The sequence below is a fragment of the Silurus aristotelis genome, assembly GCF_946808225.1.
Source record: "Silurus aristotelis genome assembly, chromosome: 4".
NCBI lineage: Eukaryota > Metazoa > Chordata > Actinopteri > Siluriformes > Siluridae > Silurus > Silurus aristotelis.
The window spans coordinates 5,075,698-5,097,625 of NC_139577.1; the positions used below are offsets into that span (position 1 = coordinate 5,075,698).

General features: G+C 38.5%; 2 protein-coding genes and 1 long non-coding RNA gene across 5 annotated transcripts in view; 1 reads left to right on the plus strand and 2 right to left on the minus strand.

The window, feature by feature from the left end:
• gfra1a (gdnf family receptor alpha 1a) overlaps positions 1-7,933 on the minus strand; it is an 89,439-nt gene extending 81,506 nt beyond the window's left edge. Inside the window, exons 1-3 of one of the 2 annotated variants that reach the window (XM_083540480.1) lie at positions 7,460-7,933; positions 6,716-6,994; positions 4,902-4,985 (exon numbers count right to left, since the gene is read on the minus strand). In XM_083540480.1, the coding sequence (XP_083396606.1) occupies positions 4,902-4,985; positions 6,716-6,994; positions 7,460-7,499 (403 nt within the window). In that variant the 5' untranslated portion in view covers positions 7,500-7,933. The remainder of the gene's footprint in view (positions 1-4,901; positions 4,986-6,715; positions 6,995-7,459) is intronic. The other variant, XM_083540479.1, reaches the window with a different exon arrangement.
• LOC310725568 overlaps positions 1-21,928 on the minus strand; it is a 224,887-nt gene that overhangs the window by 178,893 nt on the left and 24,066 nt on the right. The window lies entirely within an intron of this gene.
• On the plus strand, positions 13,138-21,749 carry LOC310725514 (coiled-coil domain-containing protein 172-like). Of its 2 annotated transcripts, none has more exons than XM_083540530.1 (8): positions 13,138-13,354; positions 14,892-14,977; positions 17,284-17,400; positions 18,586-18,751; positions 19,803-19,904; positions 19,994-20,096; positions 21,278-21,359; positions 21,460-21,749. In XM_083540530.1, the coding sequence occupies exons 1-8, from the start codon at positions 13,255-13,257 to the stop codon at positions 21,484-21,486; spliced, it is 783 nt and encodes a 260-aa protein (XP_083396656.1). In that variant the 5' UTR covers positions 13,138-13,254; the 3' UTR covers positions 21,487-21,749. The 2 variants fall into 2 exon arrangements, with proteins under 2 accessions (XP_083396656.1, XP_083396655.1); XM_083540529.1 differs by having other exon boundaries at positions 21,457-21,747.

Consider the following 21,928-nt stretch of genomic DNA (forward strand, 5'->3'; position numbering starts at 1 on the left):
TCAGCATGACAGATAATTGTTGGAATAATAAAAAAAAACCCAGATTTCTCTGGAGAATTTGAGACCTAGCTCATCTTTATTCATGGTGTCTTCTTCAGATTGTGTGACGTCCACGTTTTTTTCTGAGCTCTACCCCGCAATTTGAAGCAAATTCTTTCCAACCGACTCAGCAGACTCCCTGCGATGCTTTGTTTCACGTTCTGTTCCTCCAAGACCTCATAAGCCATAATTGACAAGTTGATGACGCTACCGACGAATCTATCCACAAACTCAATAATTCAGCGATGTGCATTTCCCTGACAATAGATTTCATTGTTTGGAATGTACTTTTCTTTCCGTCAAACTGAATCTGGGTTTTTTTTTCTCAGATTTTTCTTTTATGGTTGGATTGTGGATTGTTTCACGTTCGAGCAGCCTGCCTGTGATTCCCAGGCTTTTCCGGCTGGCCGGGTTTGGAAGAGGGTGTGATTGAAAGAGGCGCATGCGAAACGTAGAGGAGTGTGTGTGTGTGTGTGTGTGTGTGTGTGTGTGTGTGTGTGTGTGTGTGTGTGAGTGTGTGTGTGTGTGTGTGTGTGTGCTTGATGGAGAGGTAATGTGAAAGGGAGTTGTGTACTGTGCGTTTCAGCTCTTTTGCTCTCTGCAGTTAATGGTGTGCCAGTAATACAGAGTCAACTTGCGTCATGAGAGAGAGAGAGAGAGAGAGAGAGAGAGAGAGAGAGAGAGAGAAATGGATGAAATGGGTTTTGACTGACTTGTACATGGATCAGTGCTTCACAAGAAAAAGGAAATTGTGTAAGGAATGGAGGAACATTTCAACCTAACAAGTGTATACATGTCACTCTACAACTCCCTCTACAAATCGATGCATTGTTTTCCTATTATTATTCTTTACGTCTTGTTTTTTCTTTTTTTTAATTAGCCAGAAATTAAATCTGTATAGATTTCCATGCTACGTTAGATGAAGCGAAGCGGTCTTACTCTTGCCACCTGATTATTTCTTCTGCTTTGTTCCTTTTATATCACAGCAATTGTCACAACAATGTTATTTTTAATGGATTTAAAAGAATTAAATAAATAAACACACCTCAATAGTTTTTAACGCTTTCACCACATTCAATGTTATTGCTAACTTCCTCCTGTGGACATTAGCAATAACATTGAATAACGCTTTCACCGTCATTCAATGTTATTGCTAATGTCCACAGGAGGAAGTTATCTCCTGTTATCGCTTACGTGATAGCAGCTTCACTTTTTCCTTACAAAACAAAATTGATGCAGAGAAACATAAGTGTAAACTGTGTAAAAGTGTAAACTGTCGGGTGACTGAAAACATTGACATTTTCAAAGCACTTATGGGGAAGACTCATTCAATAAATGTTAACTAAACAGCTCTTTACAGAATACTTGGCCATGCTAACGCGTGATTGTTTTTTATTTCATTTGCCCATAATGCTATTACATCTTTCACTTATTGGTTTATCAGTTTTTATTTTTTTTATTATTGGGTACAAAAATTAACCTTGGGTTTAATATTTATTTTACTACACATATGGACAAAAGTATTGTGACACCTGATTTTTCCAGCCGTATGTTGTTTTCCCCCCAAACTGTTAGCACAAAGTTAGATGCGAACGATTGTATAGAATTTCTTTGGATCTGGTGTCATAAAATTTTTCCCTTTGCTTAATTCGACCCAAATCTGTTCCAGCATCACAATTGCCTTCTATATATCTATGATCTCAACCCTAATGAACTGGACAATAAATAAAAACTTTGACTGCACCCCAGGCCTCCTCACGGTACATCAGTACCTGATTTTACTAATGCTGTTTTGGCTTACTGACCACAAAATCTAACAAGAAACCCTAATGGAACATCTTCCCATCTTTCTTACTTGCCCTTTTACCCTCTTTCCACTGGATACCTTTTTAAATCTTTTCTCCTAGCCTTAAGCCAACCAGGTGATTCATATCCTGCTGAGCAGACTTCAAATCTAAATACAGTTTCCTCCGATTGCAGTGCGTCTGTTTACCTTTCAGCCCATTAGGAAGCAGAGGTACATTTGTGTTTATGAGCGTCTGAGTACTCCTCGATCAGCACCAGTCCGTCATCCTTCTAGAGCACAGGGCATGACCTTTCATCCAGGAACCTCTGACTTGTTTATTTTACCGCCACTACTTGGTGTGAGCACATGGTCTGGTACGGAGAAGAGACGTCTGATAAGATGTTCGGTTGAGTGGAAAGCCTGTCAATATGGCACGGAACTCAGCAAGAGACTCGGCGGGTGAGCGCTGATCAAACACAGGCTCAACAATTCTTAACAAACACGAGTGCTCGCTGTGTGACGTTCGCTCACTGAGCTCAGCTTCATTCCTAAGACTTCTTATATCATTTGTAAGGTGTTAAGGTGATAAAGCCTTGTTAGCTTCCTCAGAAAATCCACACAAATTAAAAGTTCAGGGAGGTTAAAGTGTCTAATTCTGCTGATCGGCAGCAAAGCGACTTATAACTGAGGTGGAATCCAAGCCCAGGGGAGAGTGGAGTAATTGAGGGTTAAAGGTCGTTCTCAAAAGAAACCAAGACAGGCTATCCTGGGAACTGACCTCACGACCCTGTGGTCATTACAACAAAACCTAATCCGCTATTCTAAAGATCATTTACATTGATGCTGCTGTAAAATATCTTCTTTTTTATACTGTCATACTATTGATCCATTTGAAGTCATTTTCTATGTTGTTGAATATCAAACTAGGTCCTGTTTTCAGGTAGATTACAGCAGCTATAAACAGTCTCTCACCAGATGCTCTTTGGTTGATAATGAACTTTCAAACAGTCAGGACTATTACTTTTGACTGACACTGGAGATTCCTTCCAGAAACGCTAAACATGCTTGTCATGGAAAACCTCTTCACGTTTGCACGGAAGCAAGTTTCCATCAAGTGTCCGGGTTAATTGTTGCTACAGAAATGTTAACACATCAGAACGAGTCGATAATATAAACTGTACTGCTGATCTCCAACCAATCAGATTTAGGATTTCTGTAGTAACATGGCATAAACATGAATCCATTATTCGAAACTCAGTCCAACAACAACAAAACAGATCTAAACAATACTTTGAATCCGATTCAATCTTCTTGACTTTGTTTGCTGTTTTATTGCCAACTCGGTGCCTGTCCAGCACGAACTCATACCCAAACAAATCGTTTTTACTGTCAAAGAGCTGGCAGCACACACACACACACACACACACACACACACACACACACACACACACACACACACACACACACACACACACACACACACACACATACACATGAACACTCCAGACTCCACCAGCATATTGTTGTCTGTCTCCGGGGGCGTCTTGACTCGTAACACTCTTTTGTAGGGTGAGGAATCACAGCCTCGGAGCACAACCGTCAATCAAAGTCAAGAGCTTTTTCAGCAGGGAATAGGGAGCGGATCTCATATTCCGGGCGCTTTCCCTAAATCTCTCTGTTCTCACCGTCGCTGAGAGTCAAAGGTAAAAAAGTAGCGAGGCTGTTTTAATTAGCGCAGTTGTTTTATTCGGTGACTCACAAGTCTCTGAGAGGAGCTTCTGATTCTCTCAGGGATTGACGGTGACATTGACATTCAGGAGAGCAAAAGTTTTCCTCGGGTCATGAACTTCGATATTGTTAGTGAAGTAATAGCTGGGATTATGCTTTTCGCTAGGTCTTCGTTAGCACACATATCTTGGACTTAACCACCGGAGAGGATCATTCCTAAACTCGTCTATACATGCATGATATAATTAAGTGTAAAAAAGAAATCAACAAAAGTGTGGGGTCATGAAGTGGAGCTACCGTTACCGCCCCTCACGTGACCTGTATAGCCTTGAAGTGTTTTTTTTCCTTTTATTTATGCGACATATGTGACATTATGGCTTTTGTTAGAAAATGATCTCTCATTTCCTCATTAGAGAAAAAAACATAAAGAAATGAAGAAAAGAAAAGCTTAAAAAAACAACAAACAAGATTCTTGTTTCTATAGAAATTATACATTATCACAGTAAGGTGTAGTGCTACGATTGGTTTGCGCACCAAAACAGATTCTAGAAACTTCCAAAAATGCCCAAGGTGAGGTTCGAGCTACCGTTTTGTGCAATTAATTTTTTTTTCAATATGGAATTAGTACTTGTTTTACTGTGTAAATCACTTTTGTTTGTATAGCTAGCTAAGTGCACATAGCTAGGTAAATACCTGGCGACAGGTAATGATGCTAAACGGCTTCACGTGATCATTCGCTTTATGAAATCCACAAACCCAAAGATCAAATATCTCTATACATACATGTGTATAGAGATGTCTAGACTGCTGTGTACAACACACTGTCTGACTTGCTGATATTTTCCTACGATTCGAGCTCGTGCAGCTGTCTTCCCATCTCGCACGTCTCTCAGACTTCCGCGCTAGAGGACAACGTTTAGTTTACTTGGGATGAGCAACTCGAAGCGTTTGACTTCACTCGGGTGTCGTGAACCCTTCTGCTTTCACCATCTGCCGCGCCGCTCGTCTGCTCGTGAAATAGAGAGCGCCAGTGCCACCCAGAGGCTGACCATAAACAGTAACGTCAGAAGCAAGACATACACACTCGCATACACACACACACACACACACACACACACAGACTTACGCACAGGCTCCAGCATTCCACATCATTAGTAATGAAGTACCCGTGAAGTAAATTCCAAACTATAGCTTCTCATGCAGCGTTCCACAGCATGCAGTCACAGAAATAGGAATTCGGAAAGCAGGAAAGGAGAACGCTTGATAATTGCTTTCAAATCATATAGTCAGGATCTATGCAGGCCTTATAAAGTATTCCAATCTAGTAAATACAACCAGCAAGTCCTACCTGAATAGATGGGTGCCAATCGGAATATATCAGATGCACGGCTGGTCATGGGCTCATAAGGAGATTCCTCCAGTAAGTCGTTTCCTGTTAAACAACCAAACACAAGAATTAAAAGTCTACCGCTGTGGGTTTTTAAAGTTCAGTGACTTTAACTGCTGCAAAATTGGCACGTTGATACGTGGTTCGTTTGTTTTTACGGCAACGGTCTTAGGCTGTTGTTTCGATTTCCGCCTGCTTGAGTGTGCTGGGCAGTGTTAGAAGAGGATGAAAAATGCAAGAACTTCACACTCGATAAACTCTAACTCACATTTTCCTGAGGACTCACACACATTGTTTGTTTGTGTGTGTGTGTGTGTGTGTGTGTGTGTGTGTGTGTGTGTGTGTGTGTGTGTGTGTGTGTGTGTATGTGACCGGGACATAACCCAGACATAGTGCTTTAGGCTTGAGTCTGGAATTAAGACTCGCAATACACTTAAACCAAGAAAATAAACACACGTGATGATTTTTCATCTCAAGCACAGTAGTGTGTGTGTTTGTTCTGTTGTAGTCATAAAAAATGTTTATTGTTTGTGGAATGTGTCTTTCACCAAGAAAATCATTTTTCTATGTAAAAGATATACATGCAATATATATGCTGGGAGAATATCACCGCATTAACATGAAAAGGGAACAGTGTAGTACCTATTTTTCTGAAAAAATATCCTGTAGGCATCTTGTGACGCATATAAGACAGAGAATAAAAAAAAATTGTGATCTAAAGTGATCTGTGATCTATGGTGACGTACCAAGATGTATAGATATCCATAGTGATCAACACTATTGACATGATCTTTAGTTATCTGCAGTGATCCATTGTGTCCATTTATAGTGACATCTAATGATAAGTAGTGATCTATAGCTATTTATGTCGATCTAGTTTGACTCTTTAGTGATCTCTTGTGCTCTCTGGTGAGCCAAAATCATTATCTCTAGTGATCTGGTGTGATGCTCAATGAAGTGCACCAGATCGATCTATTAGGACTTGTGTGATCACTCACCTACAGTGATCTATAGTGTGTCATCTATTGTTATCTACAGTGATTTATAGTGAGATGAAATGATGCGCAATGATCAATAGTGAACTCAAATGATCTGGAGTGATCTGTAGGTCTCCATATGGGTTTATAACTGTAGGGTTTATAATGACATAAGTGTCATCTGTAGTGGTCTATAATGAGATATTGTGATCTATAGTTTGCTATCATTACCTATAGGGATCTGTAGTGCTCTGTAGTGATCCATAGTACTCCATAATAGATCTATAGTAATCTGTGGTGCTCTGCAGTGATCTAAAATAACCTGTAGTGTTCTATAGTGATCTACAGTAATCCATAATGCTCTATAGTGATCTATAATAAGATATAGTGCTCCATAGTGATCTATAGTAATCTGTAGTACTTTATAGTGATCTATAATAACCTGTAGTGCTCTATAGAGATCTACAGTAATCCATAATGCTCTATAGTGATCTATAGTAAGCTTTAGTGCTCCATAGTGATATATAGTAATCTCTAGTACTTCATAGTGATCTATATTCATTTGTAGTGCTCAAAGGTGATCTATAGTAATCTGTAATGCTCTGTAGAGATCTATTATAATCTGTAGTGCTCCATAGTGATCTATAGTAATCCAAAGTGCTCTATAGTCATCTATAGTAATCTGAAGTTCACAGTGATCTCCAATTACCTATAGTGCTCTATCCTCAACTGTTGTCATCTATAGTGCTCTGAAATAATCTAGAATGAAGCACAGCAATCAGCTTGATGTGTGCATACCTTGTAAATGCTGGTAGAGCCCCCAGTAGATGCGCAGGCAGTTCTTTTCCTTCTTCATGCCTCTTTTGCACCTGCAGTTGTACAGTGGGCTCTGCTTAAGTGCGTCCAGGGCGCTGCGGCACTCGTCCCTCCCCTCGGCACTAATGTTGCCCTCCTTCCCCGCCACGCACTGCCTCATAGTCCGATACTTGGTGCTGCATCCCGGCTCTCTCAAGCACAGCTCGCTGGCTGCGACACAGTCCATCCGGCTCGCAGACTTTTCAGCAGACAGCAGGACCTCTGTGTGCCACAAACACAGTTTCTCAACTACTCCATCTATACAACTTGGAAACGACTTTCACGTAACACTAATCGGACTGTAAAGCAAATATACCATCTATCTATAAAAGTCACAAGTTCTCAGCCATATTTATGGCAGTCCTACACATCGGTGTGAAGAGGATTAACCACATACATGCTGCATGGATTAAACCAGAAACAGATACATTTTTTTGTTTGTTTCCTGTTCAGGCTACAGTAAACAAAGACCCTGGTTTGACTGGATGTTAGAATAAGTCTTTGTTCAGCGTTGTATTGACTCATGCAGTGTTTAGTGTCAATCCATGAGGGTCTGAGATTGTCTCTGAGTTCACCACTAGATGTGGAAATGCTGTGCATAAAGTTGTCTATAAATAAAAAAGAACTGTGTGCTTTAAATTTAATGAGAGGGTAAATACATCCCAGGAGAAAAATGAAAAAACTCACCTAGAAGGGGAAAAAGAACGCAAATCGTGGAGACGATCATCGCTGGTCCAGTGCGCGGTCCTCCTTGCGCGCGCGTGTGTGCGTGTGTGTGTATGTGTGTGTGAAAGTAAAGCGACTCAGTGTTTACAGACCCACACGCTGCTCTTTACATCCACAGGAGGAGCATCTCTACTCACTCCACGCTCCTTGTCCCACGCGCACCGGGGATCTTCACCAAGCAAAAGCAATGAAAAGTGTGTGAAAGCAGCAGTGATGGTGCCGCGAGGGTCTCCTTAGGAGGACGTGATGGTCTCGCGGAGCTCGTGCATTCAGGGTGGGCAGGTTTATAATAAGACAGGCGCACGGATCGCTTTCCGGGGCTCTTCAAATACACTCCGGAATGAAGCACGCGGCTGGGCGCGCGGCAGTGTGGCACTGAACGGGAGCGTGCGCTCTTGCGCGCTCAGCGTTTTTTCACCCTCCCCAACCCCCACCACCCCACACAGACAGACACACACACACACGCACGCACACACACACACACACACACACACACACACACACACACACACACACACACACACACACACACACACACTTACATACATACACACACATAGACACACTCACACGCACACACACCGTCTCTTTTTTCTCTTTCTCTATACGCACGCGCAAGGGGGTGAACTTTTATTTTTAACCCAGAACTACAGAGGGCTTTAAAGTTTTTTTATACTAACACATACATTATAAAATATTTGATGAGGATGATGATTATAATAGCATTAATATAATCGGTTGATTGATATTATTGCTAGAAAAAGAAGAAGAAGAAGAAGAAGAAGAAGAAGAAGAAGAGACAAAGAAAGGAGAAGAAGAAGATAAAAAAAGAAAAGAAAAGTAAAGAAAAAAAAGAACAGAAGAAGTAAAAGGGTAATGCAAGAATATTAAAAATGAGAGGATGGACAAGAAGAAGAAGAAGAGGAAGAAGAAGAAGAAGAAGAAGAAGAAGAAGAAGAAGAAGAAGAAGAAGAAAAAATAGTAAAACGAAAAGAATTTAAATTCAGCAGATGAAGAAAGACAGTAGGAGTAGTAGGAGAAATAGTAGTAATAGTGCTGGTTGAATTGTTATTAGGAAAACGAAGAGAAACAGATGGAGAAGGAGAGGCACAAGGAAAACTAGTAAAGAAATAGAAAAAGGAAAAAAAAAACAGAAGAAAAAGAAGACCAATTAAAATGAGGAGAAGAAGAAGGAGATTTAGAAGAAAAAATCAAGAACAAGTGGTAGTAGTAGTAATAAGAAAAAAGTGGAAGAAAGGAATACACAGAAAAAGAAAAAAGTAAAGCAAGGAAATCAATTGGAATGAGAAAAAGAACAAAAAGGAGACAAAGAAAGCAAGAATAAGATACAAACAATTTTAGTAGTAGGGGGCGGATGAGAAAGAGAAGAAAGAAAGTGAATAAGAACAAAACGAATAAAAGAAAATGATGATGTTGAGAAAGAGAGTGCAGTAGAACTACAACATCAAAGAAATTAAGAAATGACAGAATACAAGAAAAACAGAAGAAAGAAAAGAAAGAATGACAACAAAAAGGAGAAGAGAAGGCGAAGAGCAATATCTAAAAAAGAGATGGAGAAGAACAAGACAAATGAAAAGTTGATAAATTTGCTTTACGAATGCTGAAAATCTTTTTATTTTTAAATAAACGTTTAACAACTTGCTGAATTTGTGACTGTCATATTGTTTTGCTCAGTGCTCTCCTGGTCTCCTACATTTTCACATTTACTAAACACAAACAATCCCACAGTCTCTGCTTAGTGGCTTTGCAATGTAATAGTCCTTCAGCTCCTGGATGACCAAATTTATAAAGTCAGTCCTTCTGAGGTCATCATCTATTTGTAGACCTATGCTCGGGGTCACGCTGCTCAGATAATGACGTAAGTCAGACGGTCTGTTTTCAGCACTCTTCATCAACCTTGTGAACAAAACTTTGCTACACAAAATTAGGTTATGTACCATTTAAGAAAAAAAAATAAAAGAGCTGAAAAAATTAAAGAACAGAAGTCGTACATACAGTTCAACAAATGTAAATTTCTGACCTATTGGAATTGATTTGGTTTCCATTTGAATAATAACTTGGCTGACTTTGGCTTCTGAGCTGCATTAAAAAAGGAAAAAGAAAAGTGAGCGATGTGAGCTGAAGTCCACTCATGAGTTATAGGATTAAACTGGTGGAGATTGCCATCTATTGGTGTAGGCTTCTCGCTCAGTCTGGCTGAGTGTCAACCGGTGCCCTGATGAAAATAAAGTGCACTACTCATACACTTTCGGAGGGAATACAGAGCCATTTGGGATTGAGTCAGAGAAATAATTCTGAGAGAGAGAGAGAGAGAGAGAGAGAGAGAGAGAGAGAGAGAGAGAGAGAGAGAAAGAGAGAGAGAGAGAGAGAGAGAGAAAGGCTGAATAGTGGGTGTGCATTCAACTGCATGTACAATACAGTGCACTGCATATCGTTTTGTACCCTGTGTATTAAATAATGCACTATATAGATAGTATATAAACAGGTATACGTTCAATAACGGCTCATTCATGCATTTTCCATGCAGTCACTCAAGTAGTGCAGTGCAATTACAAGTCAATATGTTACAGCATCAGAGTGCAGACACAAGTGATCTCAGTCGCAGAGATGTTGGCACCAGATGGTCTGGTTTGTGTGTTTCAGAAACAGCTGATCTCCTGGGATTTTCACAAACAGCGATCTCTAGGGTTTACTCATAACAGTGGGGGAAGTAAGAGTTTTACTATAGGAAACATCTTTTATATAGGAAACTGTACTTCTTCTCTGTGTACTTGTTCTATGCAATGACCAAAATCTATCTATCTATCTATCTATCTATCTATCTATCTATCTATCTATCTATCTATCTATCTATCTATCTATCTATCTATCTATCTGTCTGTCTGTCTGTCTGTCTGTCTGTCTGTCTGTCTGTCTGTCTGTCTGTCTGTCTGTCTGTCTGTGAATCTTATCAATGGTAACAATTACAGCCAGATCGGTGCTAAATGACAATCACTATACCTCAAATAAAAATGTCTTTACAGCCGTGGTGAGTAGAAAGGCATCTCGAAGCACACAAAAAGTCAGACCTTGACACAATGTTTTCTGTAGCTTTAAAAAAACTCTATCTATCTATCTATCTATCTATCTATCTATCTATCTATCTATCTATCTATCTATCTATCTATCTATCTATCTGTCTATCTGTCTGTCTGTCTGTCTGTCTGTCTGTCTGTCTGTCTGTCTGTCTGTCTGTGAATCTTATCAATGATAACAATTACAGCCAGATCGGTGCTAAATGACAAACACTATACCTCAAATATTTTTTTTTTTACAGCCGTGATGAGTAGAAAGGCATCTCAAAGTACACAAAAAGTCAGACCTTGAGGCCATGTTTTCTGTAGCCTTAGAAAAACTGTTTGAATGCTAAATCCACAAAATTACACATCACATTAAATGGATAAATGTGTCATGTGCCAGAAAATGTATAAAGTGAAAAAAAAACTAACAATGCACTAACAATGTCCTTCATCACACCACCACATTTGTTGGATAGATGATCTTATGAGAGCAGAGGTGTTTTGTTTTTTCATACACAGTATATTGGGATTAAAATTATTTTCTCTTTCCGGCAGTATAGTGAATTCTACTAAATACAAACAACCAATTTGCTCTATTAAATACATATTTGCTCATGTAACATATTGAACACAGTGAGTATAATTTACAGTGCATGCTATCGATTTGCTCTAGATGCATTCGAGCTGACCGGAAGGAATGGCATAACATTATTTTAAATCAGTGAGTCGATTTATTGTTGATCTAGCAGTGAACTACCATGGAGTTCAAATCCAAATATAAATCAATGTAGTTCTCTCCTATCCTAATGAACAGTAAGTGGCGAGTGAACATTTGCTTACAGACTTTTGGCAGGCAATGCTCTGGAAATTTACTGTTCTGATGACCAGACTGATTTGTATCCTTTACTATCGAGCCTAATGACAATTCGGGTTGTGATTTACAAGTGTGTGTGTGTGCATGATATAGGGTTAGGGAAAAAAAAACTGTTTTAAATTGTAAAGTCATGATGAGTAAGCAGGTCTCGGAAATGAAGTAGAATGGCTAAAAGGTATCAGTCTGAATCATATGAAAAGCCTGTCTCAATATTGATTGAGCTGTCGGTCACAAATGTGAGCGTTCACACTTTAATGTGCCTTGTGGCTTTGGATCAAACACCATTCTCTGAAAATTGGACTAGGTAAAGGATGATTTGATGAACACTGAAGAGCCAAATGGCCCAGGATTGAGTTATTGAATGCTGACTGCACTTATTAACAACAAAGACAACACACAGGCTGGTGGCTTTTATTAGTATTTGGGCTACATCTATGATAGATTACAGGCTGTACTGGAACTGGAAGGGGTGTGAAAGTGTGGATGTATATTATATTCAGCATTTGTTTATTTCAGAATATATTAGAAAAATGGTTCAGGAACAGAAGTAAATTTCCATCTGGGATGAATAAAGTGATCTGATAGAGATAATTCAGCATATTAAAAATAACCTGTTTATCATCATATAAAATAAAAAATTGACAGCCAATGTAGACTTAATTGTCCTCTCTCTCTCTCTCTCTCTCTCTCTCTCTCTCTCTCTCTCTCTCTCTCTCTCTCTCTCTCTCTCTCTCTCCATGAAATATTTGATGCCCTCAAAGCTAAGACAAACAAAACATTAAAACATTAAAATAGTTCAGCTGAACATATTTCCAATAAACTGTGTCTAAATATTCGATTTATTTTGAAGTTTATTTAAACAGCATTCTATAAATCAGTGGCAGGTCTTCAGGCCAGAAAGGTCTTCTCTGCTGGCCTAACCACGATCAATATATCGCTGACTGAATTTTTTTTTCCTTCAATATGTATTAAATTATTCTCAAAAGTTGTCTCTTCATTTTATAGCTTTTCTCTTGGTTGTGTTGCTTTCAAAAGTGCATGTTTATGTTCATTTCTATTAAAGTATATTTCATATACTTCATTATACTTTTGCGTTAAAAAACACACAATTTGCCTTCATTTCAAATCCAATTTTTTATGAGGTTAATATCGATGCTTGTCCTAGCGGTGATGTATGTGGGAGGTGCAGCTGTGGCTGCAGTGAAAGGAGACTTGTCGAATTGTGTTTGTTGGGTTTTTTGCTTTAGTAATGCCATTCATACTCACTGTATGAGATACCTGTCTGTAATATAGCGCTCTGTTATACTGTGTTTCTGTATAATATTGTTTCTATAGCTGTGGAATAGCATCATAATGATGACGTTTAAGGCTAAAACAGACAAAAAACACATTAAACAGGCCATTTTGATGATTTAGAATAGTCCAAATCAACATTCTACAATACATTTTAAACAACATTCATATTTGGTTTTATATAAATTAAGCAAATTTCCCATAAAAATGAGTCGTTTGTTAAGTTTCGACTCAAGTGAATGTTTTAGGTGAGCCGATTCACACATTCTGAGAGGCCTGAGAGTGCGCTGGAGTCGACTCATCGAGTCATTTGATACACTGGGGAAAAAAAAAAAATAAAGACCGCTACTTCCTAATTGAAGGTCCTCGCGCGCATTTAAAAGTGGGCGTGGCCGCGCGTGCGAATTTTATGAATCGTACTCGAGCTCTGGTTATACCGTTCAGCAGCTCTGCTCCTTTAAAAAACATTACATTCTTTTTAAAAAAAAAAAGTTAAAATACAGTTAAAAATGAGTTTAGACGCTCAAGCAGTAAACCTGGATGTTCTTTATCAGCACATTTTGCTAACTGAGCAACAAGCGTCCGAGAACACTCGGCGACTTCACGAAGGTAAGATAGCTAACAAGCTAATTCAGTCCGAAATCTCGTTCGTCAGGGAAGAGACCTCAAATCTCGCGATATAACAGCAGTTTGGGCGAGAAGTCCCACATGATTAAGGAAGTTCAAGTCTTCATTAATGATAGTGCTTTGGACATGCTTATATAGGTCCATTATTTATATGTTTATGGTGGTCTAGTGGTTAAGATGCAGCGCTCTCACCGCTGCGACCCGGGTTCGATCCCCGGTCAGGGAACCATCCCCAGCCACTCTCAGTGCCGGTCCCAAGCCCGGATAAATTGGGGAGGGTTGCGTTAGGAAGGGCATCCAGCGTAAAACGTGCCAAATCAAACGTGCGGAGGATCCGCTGTGGCGACCCCTAACGGGAGAAACCGAAAGAAACTATACTATACTATTCTTTTAAATAAGGATTATTTTGATTTGATATTCACATTTTGCATGCATAACAAAATGATTTATTATAACAGGTTGCATTAATGCAACGAAACAAACAAAAAATTATAATAATAAAAATAGGTGATATAATATTTTACTTTAAAAACTCAGTCAGGAGAGACATTTTTTACAGGAAATAAAGGTTTAGAATTTTTTTTTCTTTTTTTTTAAATTAAGACAATAGCAAGGACAAATATTAATTAAATAACATTTTGTGCATACATTTAAACATAAACCCAAAAAAATTTTTTTCCCCCTGTGTTTAATTAGGAATTAATTAGGGATTGTGTTCAATATGCAAGATGTCATGAATGTGGAACATAAACTGCTCTTTGATATAATATAATGTATTTTTCTTCTTCTTCTTCTTTTGGGTGCTCCCATTAGGGGTCACCACAGCTGATTATCCGTCTCCATACCAAATACCTGCGTGTCTTCCCTCACCACATCCATAAACCTCCTCCTTGGCCTTCCTCTTTTCCTCCTACCTGGTGGCTCCATCCTCAGCATTCTCCCACCAATATACCCCATGTCCCTCCTCTGCACATGTCCAAACCATCTCAAACTCACCTTCCTTACTTTGTCTCAAAAACGTCCTACATGCACACGGTCCCTCTAATAAACTCATTTCTAATTCTGTTCATCCTCATCACTCCTAACGAAAACCTTAATATCTTCAGCTCTGCTACCTCCAGCTCCGTCTCCTGTCTTTTACTCAATGCCACTGTCTCTAAACCATACAACATCGCAGGTCTCACTACAGTCCTATAAACTTTCCCTTTCACTCTCGCAGATACTCTTCTATTACAAATCACTCCTGCTATCACTCTTCTCCACCCACTCCACCCTGCCTGCACTCTTTTCTTCACTTCTCTAACATCGCGGATATAATATAATGTAATATAATATAAACAAGTAGAAGTTTTTGAGGTTATGCTGAAATGGGTGGATCTTAGTGTTCTAGTTGCTGCAGATAATGTGGTGTCTTTGGACCGAAAGCAGTTCTTGTTTTTTCATTTTATTTTATATATCATGCCTACAATAGATTTATTTGCAGATGTACCAACATTCAACTAACCATATTCTCTTGCAGTAAAATCGTCCATCACTAAAACTGAGGAGAAAATCAAGTCCTTTACCGAAAAGCTGGAACATGATCGTATCGAGCTGGATGAGAAGGTCTGGTCGTTTTATATCTCTTTATCCAGATGGACTTCTAAACATTATCTCTAATGATTTGTTTGCAATGAATCCCAGTTCTGCCGTCCCAGGACTGTTTTTCTTTTACAGATGAGGGAAGCAAAACATAAGACAAGTGTATAAAATCTGAAGATACAATGAGATTTGGGATTTTAAAAAGTAATATTATTGTAGTCTAAAGGTATATCAATCGAAAATGAGCAACAGTATATTGCTATACTCTAATGCCCCTATAGCTGAAGATGTTTGTGTTCTACAATATGTAAGAAGATAGAAGGAAAAATCGGTAAAAAGTTAACAGATTGGACAAAACAATTCAACTGCACATCATGTTTGTAAAATATATTTTTTAAAAATATCTTTGAGGAGAATATTCTGATGTTAATTTGTTACAATATCAATATCCTCTCATCATTCTGTCCCGCTTTACTAACATGTGAAGAAGTGATCGGATCAGAAGCGCGAAATGAAAGCAGGATTCCTGCTTTTAATCCCACCTGCATGACCGATGTCCTATTAAAAGGCCTGGTTTGTTTTATGACTGAAACTCTTCATCAGTTTGGAGGGCTTCATTAAAGATGAAGAGGATCGATGGGATGCGGCAGTGCAAAATCAATCGCTCGTTTCCGCTGGATTACATTAGTTTGGTTAACCCTTCATAGATCCTGAGCTGTGCTCCTGTAGTGTAGAGTTAAAAACATTTCGTCCTGTAATTGGAGCAAATCAGCATAAAAGTGCAACACTTATATTGTCGTTTGTGAATTTGAACTTGATAAAACTGTGAAAAGATTTTGGCAATCTGTATTGCGTCCTCAATATTCATTACAGCATTTTGGAAAGGGAGGTTTTTCTTTACAGATATATGGCAGTTTAGAGGTGTTTACATGTTTCAAATGGGCAGGTTCCCTGGTGGTCTAGTGGTTAGAATGCGGCGCTCTCACCGCTGCGGCCCGGGTTCGATCCCTGTTCAGGGAACCAACCCCAGCCACTCTAAGTGCTGGTCACAGCCCGGATAAATGGGGAGGGATGCGTTAGGAAGGGCATCCAGCGTAAAAACATGTGCCAAATCAAACATGCGGATGGTCCTCTGTGGAGACCCCTAAAGGGAGAAGGTGAAAGAAAGTTTTTTTTTACATGTTTCATATGGGAATGTCCATGTACAACTAGGGCAAGTTATGGGATTTTTTTTTATGTCAATATTGTACAGTTGTGCTGACTTCTGTGACACTACCCCCCCCCCCACCTCTATTTCCAATGTTAATTATTATTTATTTATTTTTAGATATCTTACATTTAACTTTGGTTTTCACTCAATTTACTACTATGGCATTTGAATTTCAAATCATAAAATGTATTTTCCTTTCCTCATTTTGAGATTTCTTTTTGTTTCACTCAAAAAATGATAGAAGTGTAATATTGCTTGCATTCAGGACCCAAGAACTGGTTCTTCACAATCTGTAAAATAAGTGCAATGCAATAATCTTTTATTAGCCGTGTCTGTTTCTTTCATAAAAGACTGCTGAAGCAGTAAAACATCCACAAGATACATTTATCCAAGTAGACAGGTTTGTGGTTACAAAAAAAAAAAAAAAAAAAAAAAAAGTGTGAGGTAATGCATTTCTGACTTTGCTAATTACACACTTCAGGAATTTTTTGATATTTGTTAGATGCATCGCCTCCACCAACATTTGTGCTGTTTCAGTGGACAAGGTGCATTTGATTGGTTAAGGTCAGAGCTCTATAGCAAGTCACTCAAGTTCTTCCTCTCCAACTTATGTAAAGTATATGTTCATGGAGCAGGCTTTATGCACAGGGCTATTGTCATGCTGGAACAGATAAGGGTCTTGTAGTTCAATTCTACCCCATTCAAAGACATTCTTCACAGTCGAGTGCCTCCAGCCGTTTGTGGTAACAGCTTGGGAAAGTGGTGCATATGGCTGGAAAAGTCAGGTGTCCCAATACTTTTTCCCACTGCATTGTGAGAACAATTATTTAAAGGACTCATTATGTTTTTCACACCTGACTAACATGATAAACAAAAACAAACAAACAGAATATTCTAATGACTTTTACAACATGCGATTTCTTATCATCGATCTAATTACAGATCCACCTGCAAACAGAACGATAAGAACAAGCATTTCACACACCATGAGCACATCATTCTTTCGTCTCGGTTGACACACTAAGCTAAATTCCAACCATTCAAACACAACGTAAAATATATTGTATCATAGCAATGTGTGCATTGTAGATTAAAAAATCTTGTGCATGTCCATCCACAGGCTCAGCTCGAGGCCGAATTGATGCTACAGCTGAATGTGATCAAGAGAAAACAACAAGAAATTCAGAAGAAGAAAGAAGAGTTGCTCGAGCAACAGAATGGGCTCCGACAGGAGATGGTGCGTTACCGAGTTATTACTACAGTTATAGTAATTTCAGCAATTTGTTTCCAATATGAAACAGGAAGAGAAGCAGGAAGAAAAGCAGACGGTTGGGGAAACAGAAATACAGGAGGAGGTTAAGATAATGATGTTCCCAAATGAGTCATGTTCTAATGGTGGAGAGAAATTATGATGGAGTTTAAATGATTTCTCAGTGAAATGTTTTGCATGCTTGAAAATGTCAGTGTGTATGAGAGTGTTTTAGGAAGGTGTAGAGGTTTGTTTTTTTGTTTTTTTACATCTGTATGTGTTTTAGGTTCTCAGGGCGTGCTGTTAGAAGAAAATAATCAACAATGAGGTTGTGTGATGTGGGCAGACATGAAGCAGAGTGACTGTTAACATTTTGAGGTTGATTATCTTTCTGTAACAGTAAAACTGTAAAAGTAAAGTGCTTTCTTTCTTTTACGCCAGTTTGCTAACAATTTCATGAATGTCGATGAACGGCAATGAGGCAGTTTAGTCCTCGCTTACAATCAGATACAAAAAAGCACATTTCACAGCAGCCATTTAAACATAACCAAGTTGTGGAGCCTTTGTTTGATATCAGTAAAATCTAATATATTATCAAAAAAAATCTATATAATCAATAAATCCATTCAAATGCATCAGTTTTAGGAGTAATTATTTGTTTGTATTGCAGTTGATTTGCTATTACACATTGTATTATTGATTTTTTTATATTTCAATATTTACGTTTTTCTGATTTTGTTTTTAAGATGTACATATGTGTTTGTGTATTATTGACTGCTTGATCCAAGTCCGACTGCACATATATTTCATTGTACATATTATCACATATTTCATATTTTTATATTTGAGTGCTAATATCTTTAGTTTATTCTTTTGTCACTCTTACATTTCCTTTATTTCTTTCTTTATTGCTGCTGGTCTGTGAGAGCTACCAAACAAATTTCGTTGTGTAAAGTCTCTAAATCTAAGAATTAGTTTATAAATCATAAAATATCTGTAATAGCAGACTTGAACCACTAGAGGTCAAAATTGGACCATGTTATTCAGACTGGTTTGCCCAAATGTCAAAATCACAAAATATTTCTTTGTATTTTTAGTGGGTCTTCAGAGATTAAGAGTTATTCTGGAAAATAACAAAAAAATGTTACTTATGTTAATATGTTACTTATTCAGGCACGAGTCATCAGAGAGGCAGCAGAGGAGAAAGAGAAGTTCATGAAAGCGATCAGAGCCTTCAACAGCGAATTTAACCTGCTGAGAAAGATGGACGTCATGTTCTGCAGTCAGACCAAATCTGAAATAGAAAGACTCGAATCAGAAGCCGAGGCACTAACGAAAGGTAGATTAATGCTCTTTGATGGCGTTTATGTCTCAGCTTCTGATAATTGAATTCAGAATTTTGAGCAGTTTTCTATTACAATACTTTTGAAACGGGGAATTTAAGAGTCGGAGCTTCAGACATTTTTTTTCATTCTTACATAAATAACAAATTGTAATACTTAGCAAATGACTGCTATAAAACGGAGAAAGGTTTTTGGGAAATGCGGCTATGGGGAAAATAATAGATTTTGAGTTGGGGGATATAACACTGCTTTATCACATTACATTAAAATTGATTATTCGCATATAACAGCACATCCTCCTTTCTCACTGCATGTGTACACACTATATCTGTTTGCTCTTTATGTTCTCATATGCTTCTTTATGTACTGTGCATATTAGGGATGTAACGGTAAACTTGTTCATAATGAACCGTTTCAGTGCAGGACTTTCGGTACGGTGCACATGTGTACGTGCGGAACATGAGGTCTCTCACGAACATTCCAAGAGTTGTAAAGCAAGTTTGTTTATTGTCCACCTTGTACTCGCAAAGATAAAATATATAAAAATAAAATGGAATAAATCAAATGAATGCATTAAATTGAGTATTCTCTCGAAGTTCTCTCACATGCGCAGTACAAAACGTGTTTTCGGTACGGATAGAGAAGCACAGTGTCACCGTCTAGAGATATGGTTATATCCCCAATTTAATCAATACAGGGTTATTCAGAACGAATGAACCGATATCATGACGCATTGCTTTAGTTCTCAAGCATCGTCATGGAATGAGTCATTTGAAAGAGGAGTTATTAAAGTTGGCTGGAGAATTATTTTGTCCTCACTATTACTTTTAGTATATTTTTTTAATCTTAGTAAGTAAAGTGATCTGTGTATTTGTCCATCTATCTATGCTTGCTTTTGGTGTATACATTACGGAAAAACGGAGTGAAAAATGTAGTGTGTAAAAGTCACGTGACTGTATTCTAAGGTAAAAAACTAAATTGGAGGAAAAACAGAGCGTGTTTTTGTTCCTCTGTATTCACACTTGTACAAAATCCTTGTATTTGTAGCGATGGAGACGATGAAGCAAGAAAACAGCCAGCTGATCTCTTTGCGAACAGAGCGAGAATCTTTAAAGGCAGAGCTGCAAGAGCTAAACTCCCATCTGGCAGGTGAAGGTGGAAACAGGATATTGCTTATTACTTAAGCCTGTGCTAAGTACTGACTGAAAAGCTGTTTTGACTATCGCACATGTGCGTAGAATTGGAAAGAGAGCTGGAGGAGGCAGTGGCTCTCACAGAGTCCATGAAGACTGAAAGAGAAAAGGCTATTCAGAAACCTCAAACAGATAGCACCTGTCTCAGGTAAGCTAATATAAAAGTGAAGGCTCTGGATAAAAGCCATTCTAAGCACTTGGATGTAATGAAATGCATGTTTAAATATGTCAAATACCCATCATTTCCTTCTGCCCCACAATTTCCTTTTGACCCACGTCCATTTCCTCCTCTCAATAAGCATGTAAATAATGCAACACCAGGCCAATCCTTTTAATTATGTCTTTGATATATATATATCCATGCTATCCGGTTCAGCGTCAGGCAAACGGATAACCCCCTCCCCACAACAATGTCTGGTTGGTATATCATGTCCTGATGAAGTGGAGGGGATCAATAGGTAGCATGTCTCTGACAGGAAACGTCCCCCACGGCTGTGTAAATCATACGTACGGCCATCGATGTTCGCACAAATTTGTCTCGTTAACAGCAAGCTGGATTAGAGCCCTGGGATGTGCTGAAGATGCGGCCGTGCAGCCGTTCCTCTCCGCTGTTTCCTTAAATCACATTCCAAAGGCTGTTTCTTCATACGCCGGCTATCGATCGTGTGAAATCGGCAGGATGTAAAAATTGGGTTAAATTAAATGGATTGGGAGGGACTACGTTCACATGAAGCATACCGCTTCATCAAAAACAAGCCTGAGAACCAGGAAACTCAGTAAGACTCCTCAAAACGGAACAGAAATATCTGCGACGGGAACTCGCGGTTCGGATCACATTACAGTTTTTAGTCGCGGATCACATCATTGTTCGGATCAGCAAAAAAGAGGAGGAGACAAATATAATTAGCTTTTGATTTATTACATGAAAAGTTAAAGCAAGGAAACGCTGCCATACATGCGATTTGAATGACGTGTAGCCGTTGTTGTTGACTGATTACCATGTCCTGTTCACTTGAACACGACCGCTGTCCATAGTTCTGAAATGACTTCAGAAGCTATATTCTGCGATCGGCAAATAATTTAAGATTAATCCGCAAATTAAAAAAAAATGAATCCGTTGTGATCCATTGCACCCCTTGAAATATCCAGTCAAGGCAAAAACATGAAACGGGTGTACACAGTAGTGTAATCAGCTGTTAACTTATTGTTACAAGTTACACTTTAAAACAAATCAATACGCAAGTAAACAATAAATAAATAGTATAGTGTATTTGTGGTAAAATTTTTAGATTTTTTTTCTCTCTGCGGGTGTATGTGGTGTATGTGAAGACTGAAGAAAGAGCTACAGGCACATAAGGAGCTGGAGTTGTTGCACGAGGCCCTCAGCACAGAAATCCAGTACTTGCGTTCGGTAATCGTACCCATTACAAATACATCAAGGCAACAATACAACAATATTTGTCTTTTTATTACTTGCTCATAAAACTGTACTATTCCTCTTTCGTCAGAAGTTATCACAGGAGTCGAGCGCGTGCTGAGAGTCTCCGATTGTGGACGTGTGGAGAATCTGTTGTTTTCAAAACTGTTTGGTTTGTTAAAGTCTTCACTAATGATCTTCAAAGCGCTTCAGTGCAGGTCTCTTGAAAGCTGTATAAGGGTGCCCTCTAGTGGATGAAGTTGTAACTGATTAAAAAAAGTTGTGGCGTGTTGGAGATTTGTATTCGATACGCTTTTTATTCCATTCATTAGCTGCCATCTAGTGGCTATTATATAACAGTACACCCTTTTCTCTCTATACTCAAACACTCAAGTTTTCTCTTTCTTTGTTGTCTTTACACACACACTTCTCATATATAATCTCATATATATATATATATTAAACTTTATAGTATTAATAATTTTGTGCGCTTTTATGTATTTTGTAGGGAGCAATAAAATTGTATGAAATGAGTAATAAAATCGATCTAATGAAATACATAC

What these genes read in the sequence shown, in the direction of transcription:
- LOC310725514 (XM_083540529.1), top strand. Translation starts at nt 13,255, where the DNA reads ATGAGTTTAGACGCTCAAGCAGTAAACCTGGATGTTCTTTATCAGCAC. An exon ending in GCTAAACTCCCATCTGGCAG is followed by an intron (nt 19,905 to 19,993) that starts GTGAAGGTGGAA and finishes ACATGTGCGTAG; the next exon opens with AATTGGAAAGAGAGCTGGAG. An exon ending in ACAGATAGCACCTGTCTCAG is followed by an intron (nt 20,097 to 21,277) that starts GTAAGCTAATAT and finishes GTGTATGTGAAG; the next exon opens with ACTGAAGAAAGAGCTACAGG.